Source organism: Capra hircus, chromosome 1 (genome assembly GCF_001704415.2).
Source record: "Capra hircus breed San Clemente chromosome 1, ASM170441v1, whole genome shotgun sequence".
In the NCBI taxonomy this organism is placed as follows: domain Eukaryota; kingdom Metazoa; phylum Chordata; class Mammalia; order Artiodactyla; family Bovidae; genus Capra; species Capra hircus.
In genome coordinates, this window is record NC_030808.1 from 40431878 (window position 1) to 40446149 (window position 14272).

Below are 14272 nucleotides of genomic sequence, written 5' to 3' on the forward strand. Positions count from 1 at the left end.
AGTTCTTGCTTTGTCAGGAAAAATATTCTGTTGCAGATCATGTTCTAAATGTGGTTTTGATTTGTTTAGTTTTGAGAAGATTATTGTGGAGGCATTTCAGCAGTCTTCTATCATGAATTTGTTGATGGATTGTGTGTGTGTGAGAGAGAGAGAAAGACAGAGAGACAGAGATGCGGAGTGAAAAAGACACAAAAATGAGAAGAGACAAACGACAAAAAATAATTAAGCTAGGAGTCCCCAACCCTCAAGCCAAGAACTGCTGCTGGTCCCCGACCTGTTAGAAAGCAGGCCGCACAGCAGGAGGTGAGCAGTGGGTTAGCAAGCAAAGCTTCATCTACATTTGCAGCCACTCTCCATCACTCACGTTACTGCCTGAAGATCAGCAGTGGCATTAGATTATTAGACTACTAGATTGTCATAAAAGCACAGATTCTGCTATGAATTGCGCATGTGAGGGATCTAGGCTGCACACTCCATCCCCTACACCTAAGTCCAAAGAAAAATTGTCCTCCATGAAACCAGTCCCAGGTGCCAAAGAGGTTGGAGACCACTGACTTAGAGGACCCTAGCAGAGCTATTAATATCTACTTTTTTTTAATTTTCTTAGGAATCTATCACTTCAGTCTTCTATCCAGCAGAACAGGAACTTTACCATTGGCTTAATTAGGACATTGCTATTAAAAAATAATGATTGTGGTAGTAGAATGCTAATTTTTAATACTACTTTTCCCTATCCTGATGACTGAAACTTGGCATGACTTGAAAAGATAAAGAAAAACCCAACAGTGCTTTAATCTGTCCTATCTTGGTGCTGTTCTGTGTATAAAGCCATGCAGGGTACCATCATACATCAAAAATTCTAGAAGAATCTCCTGGACGTTATCAAGCAAATTCTATTCCCAGCCCCAAATAGGAATAATATGCTTTGAAAGATTGGGTGAATTATTAATATAAGCCCCTTGGAATTTCATGAAATCTGTCCCTATGACATAATATCAAAATAGAAAAAAAAAAAAAGCAGAATGATTAGATGTGTTAACCTTAATAGAAAACAACTTTATCTTTGATGTTACTACTTGAAATTTTCAGTTGAGAATTCTTGCTGCCACTGAGGAACTTTTATTTAAAAGTATTCTAATGCCGTCAAATCATTACTATCTTTCACAGTTCAGTTCAGTTCAGCCACTCAGTCGTGTCCGACTCTTTGTGACCCCATGGACTGCAGCACGCCAGGCCTCCCTGTCCATCACCAATTCCAGGAGTTCATAGTTTGAGTGTCCTCTTTCATGTCCTCTTTCACAGTCCATCATAAATCTAAAGTTATTTCTAGTGATTCGATAATCAAGAATGTAAAGTGTGTAAAAATAACCCTTGCTCAAAGTCTAATTTATAAACATTTTTGTGCTACGTGTATCTACCTGACTTGGGGATAGTAAAAAATCACAACTTTAACAGAAGCTGCTGACTAGTTACATGACTTGCTTTAGTAAGGGACTTATTCTTTCTGGACCTGTTCCATCATATGCTAAGTGAGACCAAAAATATTACTAGTTCTTCTTGCCATAAGATTATCATGAGTATTACATAAAGAATGTGTGTGAAAACACCTTGAAAATTGTAAAGCATTGCACAAATCATGGTTGTTACCTTATGACTGCTGGTATATATGTAGATCTATATGTCTGTAGCAAAATCTCTACAACATAACTTTTAACCACATATATAATCAAATTGGAGAAGGCAATGGCACCCCACTTCAGTACTCTTGCCTGGAAAATCCTGTGGAGGGAAGAGCCTGGTAGGCTGCAGTCCGGGGGGTCGCGAAGAGTCAGACGACTTAGCGACTTCACTTTCACTTTTCACTTTCGTGCATTGGAGAAGGAAATGGCAACCCACTCTAGTGTTCTTGCCTGGAGAATCCCAGGGACAGGGGAGCCTGGTAGGCTGCTGTCTATGGGGTCGAACAGAGTCAGACATGACTGAAGCGACTTAGCAGCAGCAGCATAATCAAATTAATTAAAAATTTAAGAAAAAAAAATCTTATAGAAATCCATTTAGACCCAAAGACTTTATGCGTATGAGTGTATGTGTGTGTGTGTGTGCGTGTGTGATCAGCCAAATACTTTAAGAGAAAGCAAACCAATTAAAAATTGACCACTTTATGGGCCTATTGAATCTACTTCCGTAAGTGGGACTGGGAAACCCAAGAGAGTAAGATGAAGCATGATGCGAAGCAGTCACAGCAGAGGAGAGCAGGCTTATATTTCTGACATAAAAATTACAGAGTATCATTGCTTAGGTAGAACTTTGATAATTATGTAAGCCAAATCTACTATAGTGCCCTAGAACCTTACCCTAGTGAGCATTCAATAAGCGTCAGTGGAATTAATGAATTTTCTGTATGAGCAAATGAATATCCTGGAGGTGACTTCCCAAGGTACATAATAGAAGCAGAACCCAAATTGAACCCAGGACAGGAGAATTCCATTCCAACCCAGAATCATTTACGTGCAGCCTTCTGTTGATACAGATCACATTACCTTTGGTTACAGAAGAATACAGCCATAGTGACTAGACAGCTCAGCCTATTTTCTTTTCACTAAATTAGGTTTCAAATTGAATGCTAAGAGGGTCCAGACTCTAGTAAGAACATCCCTGTTAATGACCATGAAAAGCTGACTTGTATAATAGATAAAGCTTAGAGCATTTGAGGTACATGAAAGATTCAATGTGATGATAAGATTAGACTCCCAGGAAAACTAGATTCTCAGAAGCTGGAAAGGGGCAATCTTGAGTCTAAGCTGCAGGATCTGCCCTTGAGAAGAGGACCTTAAATAAAAGTCTACATCTCTAGAGAATAATAGATGTGTATTCTGTTTGACAGTAAATGCCCTAGTTCTGGACTTTGTTTTTAGTATATGTGATTAACAATATATAAACTAGAAATTGTATACACATTTATTTTAGGAAATGATATACATATCATTACATTCAGTGCATTGCTACTAAATGTTTTGTCCCACAACTGATAGTATTAGTCATGCTCATCCAAGGGGAAATAGTACAAAAACTGTTTCATGTTCAGCCAATAAGCATTAGTACTTAAGACTGCCAGCATTATCTTACCACAGTCCAGTGTACTTTGCAACCCATGGGGTTATGCCTTTGGAGCTTCATTTGATGTCATTTATTTACTGCCTGACAACTTGTTTTGACCCTTAAAAGTATGCAAATAATAACCTTGGTTTGGCCACAAAAACTAAAAACTAGTATATTTATGGAAAATAGTAAATGTTTAGAACTGGTTAATAATATATCATGAGAACTTATAAAGTACAGTAGTGCAATACTTAGAAATTTGTAGACTTACACTGTATTTGAAAATATATACTGACAACTAGTGAGTTAAGCATGAAATGTAAGAAGTTAGAAGACAACATAATAAATACAAAGAAAGAAGAAAGAAAATAATTTGTATTAAGATAAGATATTAAATGAAATAGAAAGCAAAGAACGATAGAGAGATAAAGCCAAAAATTGGTTCAAGCCTCTGGAAAACATGATCAAGACAGCAAGTACTAAAATTGAACAATATTAAGATGAGAAGACTTTACTATGGATTTAGCAAGGATGAAGAGCTTGTAAGATAGTATTATGAACACTAGAATATATTAGCTAGCAAAGTTGAAGACATAAGTATCATACAAATAGCAATTCCATATTGTACAAACTCTAGAAAAACTCTCATACATCCACTATTCAGGCATGTTCAGAACTGAGCCCTCCTGGATCTGTGGCAAAGCACCGCCTCTACCTGCTCACTTTGAACTGGAGTTGCTGTGTCACAGAAAGGGAATTAAGCAAAATTACTCTGGGACAGTAGTGCCCTATGCTTGTCATGGACAGGTGCTGACTTGGTTTCCCAAGAGCTTGGAAACACCAGGAGGAGAGAGGGCTGTGATGCCCTGGAAGGAGGAACTCTCGTGACTGCTCTCTATGCTCCCTTCCTTGGCATGCTCAGAGGAAGCAAGATGTGGGGCAGGGCGGCAGCCCTGTGATGCTGTGATTCAGGCAGAGGATCCATGTGAGCATACTTCCTACTTAGTGATTTTTATTCCAGGGATGTAGTTATAGACATACTTCTGTGTAACTGTAAATATGCTAAAACCTATTTGCAAAAGCAGTCCTTTGCTCCGGGTAACTTTACTGAGTAATAAATTACTATTAAGTTATGTTTTTATGGAGTCTTCCCAGGGCTTCCCTCATAGCTCAGTTGTTAAAGAATCCACCTGCAATGCAGGAGACCTTGGTTTGATCCCTGGGTTGGGAAGATCCGCTGGAGAAGGGATAGGCTACCCACTCCAGTGTTCTCGGGCTTCCCTTGTGGCTCAGCTGGTAAAGAATTAGCCTACAATGTGGGAGACCTGGGTTCGATCCCTGGGTTGGGAAGATCCCCTGGAGAAGGGAATGGCTACCCACTCCAGTATCCTGGCCTGGAGAATTCCATGGACTACAGCCCATGGGGTCGCAAAGAGTCGGACATGACAGTGACCTTCACTTCACTGCACTGTTCCGCCCGGGGACGCCACCGGCCCGGCAGAGGCCGGGGGACGACACCTACGTGAGGCGAGGCGAGGCCGGCTCGGGCCCAGACAGGGGACGGGAACGCGGGCGGTCGCGCGCGGGACAAGGAGAGGCGAGGCCGGCGGCGGCGGCGGCGGCGGCGGGGAGGGGCCGGTTTTTGTATTATTATGGGGCCATTCTAAGTAAAGTTTTCAATCTGTATCTGTATCCACTCTCGCTAAGGATAAGACTAAATTCCTTTTTCAGAGATTTAAAATCCTCTCAATCATAATTACTTACTGGGAAATGCCACTCAGAATACACCGTAACTCTTATGTTGCAGAAAATTCTTTGAAAGGTGAAATATTCTCCTCTTCAAGAATGAACGGTCATCCAAAAGTTTTTCCAAACTTCTACCAGAAACAGGATCTTCTCTTCCAGTAGCGCATGCTCAGTTGCTCAGTCATGTCCTACTCTTTGCCACCCGTGGACTGTATGTAGCCCACCAGGCTCCTCTGTCCTTGGATTTCCCAGGCAAGAATACTGGAGTGGGTTGCCATTTCCTGCTTCAGGAGATCTTCCTGACCCAGGGACTGAACCCACATCTCTTGCATCTCCTGCATTTGCAGGTGGATTCTTTACCATTGTGCCACCGGGAAAACTGTTTTTCTCCACAGTATGGGAGTTAAGCCCCATAATTATTAAGATCTTGATCTTAGAAAACTTCTTCTTTAAGGTCTTAGCAGATTATTTCTGCCATTGATGATTTTATAGATTTTATTTTCTTGGATTTTTAGCAGGCAGATATTTATTTACTTTCTAATCTAGAAGTGATCTAGGGTTAAATATAAGTTGCAGCTTATCTGTTTTGTCCTTTTACTTAAAGTGTTGCTATTGTTAATTCATTTATCTTCGTACAGTTCTATTTGGAGTTAGATGACGAATGCGGTTCTTCAGCTAGAAAGAGAATAACCATGTAGCATGTAAAGTTCTGACAAATATGGCCATAAAGTTTAAAAATGACTTTTCAGATAAGGAATTTTTTCAAAAGTAGCATAGGGGAAATTATTTTCATAGTTACAAATCTTGTAGCGTCACTGGCCAATAAATGCAATTTGATGCATTCTGTATGCAGATTTTTATAACTTTGTTTGTTAATCTGGAAGGTCTCCTGGACAACAGATGTTTTCAGGCAAAGGCTAAATGGGATCTTGATGGAACATCAAGACAGATCAAATATAAGCATCAAATGAGTGATTTAATTAATGATCTTGAAAGTTATTTCTATCTCTGAGAATCTCTAGATATATTAAAATGAGAATAGTAGAGAACTAGTTCAAGGACCTGGTGGCCTAATTTGACCTATGAATTTAGAAGAGTTGTTCATATTTTTTTTTTCAGCTACCCTGTTCAATTCAGTTCAGTTCAGTCGCTCAGTCGTGTCCGACTTTTTGCAACCCCATGAATCGCAGCACATCAGGCCTCCCTGTCCATCACCAACTCCCAGATTTCACTCAAACTCATGTCCATCGAGTCGGTGATGCCATCCAGCCATCTCATCCTCTGTTGTCCCCTTTTCCTCCTGCCCCCAATCCCTCCCAGCATCAGAGTCTTTTCCAATGAGTCAACTCTTCGCATGAGGTGGCCAAAGTACTGGAGTTTCAGCTTTAGCATGTTAGAACACCATAAAGTTATTGAACAGTAACACTGTACAAAAGCAGAATTGAGTTTAATGTGTTCCCAGCACCAGCATATCATGGACAGTCTCTTAAAGGCACAAGTAAATTGTTCTCAGGTTATAGACAAGACAAACCACTTATGAGACCCTGAGTGACTAGGACGTTCCGTTAGGTGTGGTTCCTGTTAGTGAGGAGAGAGAGTCAGTTAGCTGCGGGTGACCAGGAACCAAGCCTCCAGTCCTGCCTCATTTCTCAGGTATGCTGTCTTTTGTACTGTTCTCTGTCTTTGATGCTCCCTCGTGGACAGATTGTGTAAAATCTACCTCACAATCATTATGTATCTTGTACATCTTTACAAAATAAACTGTGGTACTTTTTCAGAAGAGTATATTCTCCCTCAAAAGAAAATTTTCAACATTTTATGTCTTAAGTTGCATTAATTCAGTGTTACTACTGGGGAATCACTGAGCTTCAGAACAGTGCATTTGATTTGGTATAAAAGATTTCAAACTTTAAAAAACAATTAATTTATTTTTCCTTTCACCCACAGGTCTACCCACGGATAGCGCCGGCATTTTGGCACTACCTGCGGGTAGAAGTGAGTAGCGGGTACTTGAATTCTCCCACCCTTGCTCCTTGCACTCTGCTGGTGTGGTCTGACCTAATGTGCCCATTTGTTTAAGATGCAGTTGCCATCTGTGTACACGTGCTCTCACGTCACCACCGTTCCTTAGAGTTGGGTCAGAAATCCAAATCGCCAAAAATACAAATGCAGTTTATATAAGATAACCATCATTCTCAATAAATTTCCAAATCAAGACCATATCATATGCATCATAATTGATAAATAACTAAATGCCAAATTATGGAAAACCATGCTTGTACCACTTTTTAATCAGTATTTTTGATAGAGCATAATTCCTCAGCTTAATTTTACAGTGTCTCCAGGTAAAAGTAGAATAACTGCTTCATTCCCTTTCTCTTCTTTTCCTTGTCCCCAGGAGCATGAGCAACTCACCTATTCCTCCACGAGGTCCAAGGCCCCCAGTGTCATCATCACAGGTCTCAAGCCAGCCACCAAGTACATTTTTCATATCAGAGTGAGGACTGCAGCAGGATACAGTGGCTACAGTCAGAAGTTTGAATTTGAAACAGGAGATGAAAGTAAGTTTCATACAAAAGTGTAAAGTAAGTTGTTAATTTAAGTGTGGTTTCAGTCTGTCCTGGTAGCTGAAAATCTAATGTCCCAAATTTTGAATAGTCTCATTAAGCAGAATTCTATTCATGTAAATACTCATAGTCATTTCAGTTAATGTGTCAGGGCTATCGTTAAATATTTCTATGAAATGCCTTGCTCTATCACAATTGTAATGTAGCCCAAATATGTCTCTTTATGCAGAATTCATCACGCAGACCATAACATAGTGAGTCTCAACGGATGGTGTTTGCCTAACTGTTCGCCAATCTCGGCATCATAACATGATACTAATGAATACTTGGAAGAGACTAAAGCCATGAGCAAATGGTTTTAGCAGTTAGTTCAAAATTCTTCAGCTTTGGCTTGTTCAATTCAGTTCAGTTCAGTCACTCAGTTGTGTCCAACTCTTTGCGACCTCACGGACCGCAGATGCCAGGCCTCCCTGTCCATCACCAACTCCCTTATATTATTAGATCAATAGAAACAGTGGTCAAGAGACAAACTCCACTGAAATGCACTTAAGTTCAAATATAGGTGCATGGGCTTGATTAGAAACTCAATTTCATAGCCTCAATATATTAAAAAACCAAAATGAGAGATAAGGAGAGTAAGGTGTTCCAAAGTCATGTAACATGGCATTAAATGTCATGTTCATTCTAAACCGAGCTCCACCATTGATTTTTTTTTTATTATTTTAGAAATCTGTCACATTGCTATCTTTGTAAGGATTATATACATGGTTTTTGCTATGTACTTAGGCAGCAGAGGTGGCTCAGATGGTAAAGTGTCTGCCTGCAATGCGGGAGACCCGGGTTTGATTCCTGGGTTGGGAAGATCCCCTGGAGAAAGAAATGGCAATCCACTCCAGCACTCTTGCCTGGAAAATCCCATGGACGGAGGAGCCTGATAGGCTACAGTCCATGGGGTTGCAGAGAGTCGGACACAACTGAGCGACTTCACTTTTCAGTGGAAAAATATCTAACTATTTAATTACAATAAAAACATTGTTAAAATACCTATATTTGTATAAGAATTCAATAATAGCAAATTATTATAAAAATTCTTATATAAGATTTATAAAAATTCTATAATGATAATAATAGCTACCATTTGTTGAGCCTCTCATAAGTGCCAAAAATGATGTGCAGTATTTTACATGTGTTATCTTATTTAAACATTTCAACATCCAATAAGACCAGTATTATTTTCCTAACTTTACTTACGAGAAGTCAGAAGCCTAGAGAAATTGAGCAGTTTGCCCAGATTCACATGGCTGGTAAGAAAGCTAAGCTAGAATTAGAAACTGAAGGATATCTTCTTCCAAGGCCTGTACTCTTAACTACTCCAGCATCCTGCCAAGTCCTTTTGTTTGATCATAAAATGCTAATGGTAAGACCGCTAATTAGATCACAGTTGCCCCAGTTTATCACTCCCGAAAAGTGAGTACTTTACACAAATTATCTTCTTAATTCTGACAAGATTATAACTCATTTTAGAAACTAAAGTAGCGTTATCCAAATCTGATAATCAATAAGTGGAGGTGCAGGATTAAACCCTTAGATGCACCCGACAGCTGCAGACAGCAAAAGTCATGTTCTGAATTGCTGACTTGTAAATGTCACGAAAGTGACTTTTTTCTACCCTTGAAGAGACATAGTGTTTGAGACGAGTCTGGGAAAATATGTTCGTGTAAACCTGGATTTTGGGTGCATATAGAGTGACTCCCAAGTCAATTTACAGCCTGAAAGAAAATCATTTAAAGGATCATTTTTTATCTGGTTAGCTTTAAATTGCATTTTCAAAGCATGCTGTTTATATCTAGAAGAAGGTTTCAGTGAATTATGTCGTAGTAGAGTATGGGTAGGTTTACTATAAATTTAGGAATATAATGATATGAATCCCAACTGACAGCATCAGTCTTTTTCTCTATACACTCTCCTAGGGCATCTCTAAATCTTTATAGCTTTGGTTTTTCTTTAGTACTCTCTGAACTATTGTAATGTCAACTTTCTTTTTAAGTTCTCTCTTGCGTATTCTGTTTAATTAACTGACTTCATAGTGCTTAGATATGGGGTGTGAAGTGGGGAGGTGAAATTACTCTCTCACTTGATACAGGTTCACATTTTTTGAAGTAAGTAAAATAAAGTAGTTTACAATGTAATCCTCTTTGGGCATATCTATTTTACTTTGTTCAACATTTAGTTTACTAAAAACTAACGAGACAGTAATATAAAATAAGAAATAATTCCTTGCAAAATCATAATGTTCTGAATTAATTACTTGTGCTCTACAAACACAGTACTAGAGCTATCACCGTGACTCCTCTTGCTGTTTTAGACCAGTGGTTGGATTTTTTTCTGGAGTCAGAATATACGAGTGAAAACTGACCAGCATGTTGAAATTTTATGACTGGTGGCACTATAAAAAGAGCCTCCCTGAACTATAGCTATTGGGATCCCCTTTTCCTAAGTCTATAGAGCAACCTCAGTATTATATGTGGTACAGGAAGAGAGAGAGAATTGATTGATGGATCTATGGATAAGTAGGTAGAAAGTCAGTCATATTTAGTTACAAAGGAAAGACTTTTATGTTTGGATACTAACATTCCCTATGTCTACAGGTCTCTCTCAGGACTAATAACATATAGCTAAATATTTTAAATAATATTTTCACTAAGAACATTTATTAATGGTTTTATGTACATACAGGTCTTTTTATTAGGCACTGTAATTGAACCCCCTCCATTTTTTTGGAAAAAGATTTAACAAATTACAATAAAATACAGAATCGGTAGTAAGAAATAAGAGCATATGAACACACACACATATCCTACACAGTCAGTCAAGTACAGGCCTTTTTGGCTTATATGGATAAAACAACAGAAAATTTTATCTGCCTCATATTTGTTTTTATTTCTGAGCTTATTTTTCTGGAGAAAAATGTGCTTCTCTCAACAAAGAAAATAAAACTGAAAGAAAAGAAACAACAAAGAAAATAAAATTGAAAAGTTATTTACATAGCCCATAATGTTATCCAAATTCTTACAAACTGCTTGACAAACCATATTTAATTTGATATTAATAAAATCTGTGAAAATCATACCTGCATTGTTAAAAATAAATAATTTAATGATAAGGAAATAAAGCATTTGTTTTTATTTAAAACACCACCAATATTTTTCTGATATTAAATTTATTTTACAGAAACAGAAAGTACTTTTTTAGGTTCATTTTTGAAACCAAAATAAGATATATCCTGCTATATTGCAGTCAAATTAAACATTTTACTTATATACTATAAGAGAGCTTGTGAAGCTGTCAAAAGGTAGGAGAACCCATAGCTTGGAGCCAATTTTTGAAAGAATACTGGGACTTGACATGTAATTTACCTCTTCCGTTGCCTTAATGGTTATTCAGATGATTCAGGAGACTTAATACACAGTCAGCTTATAAACAATTCAATTCTTTTCCCCTAAAAGATTAATTATACATTAAATTTTAACAAAATGTAAATTTAGGTTTTCCACTGTAAGCTACCTGAAGCACTTTTACAGCACAAAAGCCACATCTGTCAATATTTTACACTGTTATTTACCAAAAGTAGTAATGATGGGCTAGATTTATATCACTTAAATAACCACATAAAAATCATTGTGATCAGCATTAACTAACCCAAGTATAAATTATTGAATCGTGGGGTTTCAAATTAGAACCTTCTGTCTTACATGTTTATACAAAAAGTGTTACATAGATACAAGTGAATAAATTTAATAGCTTAGTTATTTGGAAAACATCCATAAAATTTAGCTATTTTACGATGTTTTCATATTTAAGCAATTTGATTAGCTTTAACAATTTATGGATGGGAAATGATCCTGAAAATTAAGGTGCAAGATGTGTTTCTGATTTCTTCCTTAATCTATTTTTCATGCCCTCATTTGACTAATTTTTGTACTCAACTTTCTATACACTTAAAAACTACAAATCATTGGATATATTCTACTGAGCAATATGTGAATTTCTCAACAAATATTCAAGTCTTCTTTTCATCTAATCCAAATTGACATCGTTTCTGTCCTACCTCCCTCTAGTTCACATACACCCTGGGAAAATATATAAATTCTTCATACATGAAATTTTCTGACTGTTCATCATATCTAAGCTGCATCTGTGAGTTCCAACTGGAGTATTCAGAAACCTATCACATTCAAAATGGTCAGTCCACTCACATACTACCCCACCTAAAGTGTTTTTGATCAGTCCAGTGAGAAATAATCACTCTTTCCTCAGACTTTCTATGATATTTTATTGTGTGAGGGCTTAATTCTTCACTAAGTTGTTAACTCCTTGCGGTCAAGAACTGTAACATGTGTATCTTTGAGTCTCATAAAGTATCTTATACATAATTTCTAATACACATTTAATTAAATATATGAAGAATGTATAATTTCAAAATATGGAAGAATAGCATGTTGTCTTCCAGTCAAAAAGAAAAGAATCAAATATTTTTCTTTCCCACAGTAAGCAATACTGCTTGCTATATTTTGGATAATAAGCTGTAACTGATTTGAATGGTGTAGAAATATGATGTATGCCTTTTTAGTTACAAATTAATTGTTAGTTCTAAAGTTTGGAGGCATTTGAAGTAGAGTAAAATGACTTTTTTTGTTCTTAAATAGATTTTCCTCTTTAAACACCTTTTAAAAAAAATCTCTATTATGTTTGATTCAGTCTATTTGTTGAAACCCAACCTGGACTACTTTAATTACCAAGGATGAAATTAGCTACATCATTATTAACAGGCACTAGAAATTTGGGTGTGATTATTAATGGTAAAGCATGAAGCAGAAAGAGGACCAGCTGACCCTGGTGGAGTAATAAAAAGTTAATTAATCAAGCAGGAGGCAGATTTCATATTTATGAGTCTGCTCAGAGGAGGATGAATTCCAGTATATGAGACCTTAATTTGAAATAATTTTCAATCAATAGCACACTTTCAATGTTGGCAGCCATAGCTATCTAAATGCAAACATCAGTAGGAAAGGAAAATTTTCTAGCAGTTAGGTTGTCTGAATATAAATTGTCTTCCCTTATGATACAATGAAGATCTCTCATAAGACTTTTTGCTTAAGCTAGCTAGATGCTTTTTCAGCGTGTCATAAAAGAAATCCATACTTTGGTAATAGAAGTTTAAGGTAACTTCTAATGTTCATATTTTATAACAATGGATCGTATTTATTGAGTTATAATTAGGCTTCAAATACTACTTAATTATTTATGGCTACTAATATACTTACAACCTTTGAAGGGGCTGCTATTATCAGGCCTATTCTATGGATTAGAAAACTGAAATATAAAGTTTAGTAACTTACCAGGTCCCCACAACCAGTAAGTGTTGAAATGGGGATATTTTACGGCATAAGGTCCTTTTCATGCTAAGAATTTGGACTGAGTTCCCTTTCTACCCATTCAGTGTTTTTACTTTTCTTATTCAGGTTGGTCACTACTTCTAATTTTCTACACGATTATTTTTTATTCTTACCTCCAATTCTCCACCCTCCTTTAACTAATGATATTCCTCCTTAAAATAATATGTGATTGATTTTCAGAAGACTATAATTATTGACAAATCATTATGCATTAACTTCAGAGGGTTATGGGTGTTTTAAAATAGATTTATCGATTAACGCACATATGGTAGACCTAATGTGGCAGTATACAGGGTCAAAGTGATGCAGTCAGTTTGATTACCTTAATGTGCAAAGACTTGATGAAGAGTAACTATTTGCATAGAAAATAGAAGTCTCTTTTTAAGAAGCTTGCATTGACAAAAAAAGATATTTTGTTTCAGTTTTGCATGGATCCAATAAAGATTTTAAATGATGAGAACCTGGCTTATGTACCATAAAACAGATTGAAAGCCTTAATATGAAAAATATTAAAGATTATAAGTTTGCTAAATGGGCTGGAAAGAAAATCATTAACTATTAACAGGTACTTAGAAGTTGTAAAATGTGTGTATCAATGTGCAATGTTACAATTCGGATCAAATCTAAAGGGGAATGAACAATCAGCGATGGATCTATTTCTTAGAATATAGTTTTTAAGGCAATAACCTATAGAAACATAAACAAAAATATGATTTCTTTGGGATATAAGCTGTCATTCCTTGACCAGAATTTTTTTTTTTAATCAAGAGCCATTTCCTATTCATTTTTATACCTTATGTATTGCTTTACATGAGCCTGGAAATACAAAAAAGAAAGACAAAGATAAATAATATACATTCTCTGTCTCAGCTCACAACTAACCTCACTAGAAGCTCTTATAACAGAGTTCCTTATTTATGTCATTTCTAAAGTCTAATTTTAATTTGACTTGATCTGAGATAAGATGGATTTTTTTCTATCAGACAGCATATAAATTGCCTAAATTTTTCTGTCAAGTTATTCAACTTTACAAACTTGAATTCTTTAACAGAGCAAAAAGTGTTCTTAAGACAGTTCAGATTGCTCTAAATTTAGTGAAAAATATATTCTGCATGTAATACTTGAAGATTTAGAGTCATTCTTTCAGCTACACAAATCAGCTTTATTGACTTCTGTTGTGAAGTGGCTTTTTTTTTAAAGTCATATTTTAGTTGTTGGAAAAGCATCAAGGGCAAAGTGAAGAAAACCTCATCCCAATATAACCATATGGAACCTATCCAGAACTACTGGTGTGATTCTTAATTATGGTTGACCTCTCACCCTCATCTGGTGCATGATCATGTATTATTCTCAAGGCGGGGTTGAATTGTGATGTTTAGTTATTGCTTCTATAATGCATTTAGG

The 14272-nt window shown here is 36.6% G+C and overlaps 1 protein-coding gene across 1 annotated transcript in view; it reads left to right on the forward strand.

Annotated features, from left to right (window-relative positions):
* EPHA6 (EPH receptor A6) overlaps nt 1-14272 on the forward strand; it is a 970250-nt gene that overhangs the window by 645741 nt on the left and 310237 nt on the right. Inside the window, exon 7 of the mRNA XM_013972057.2 lies at nt 7244-7406. Coding sequence (XP_013827511.1) covers nt 7244-7406 — 163 coding nt within the window. The remainder of the gene's footprint in view (nt 1-7243; nt 7407-14272) is intronic.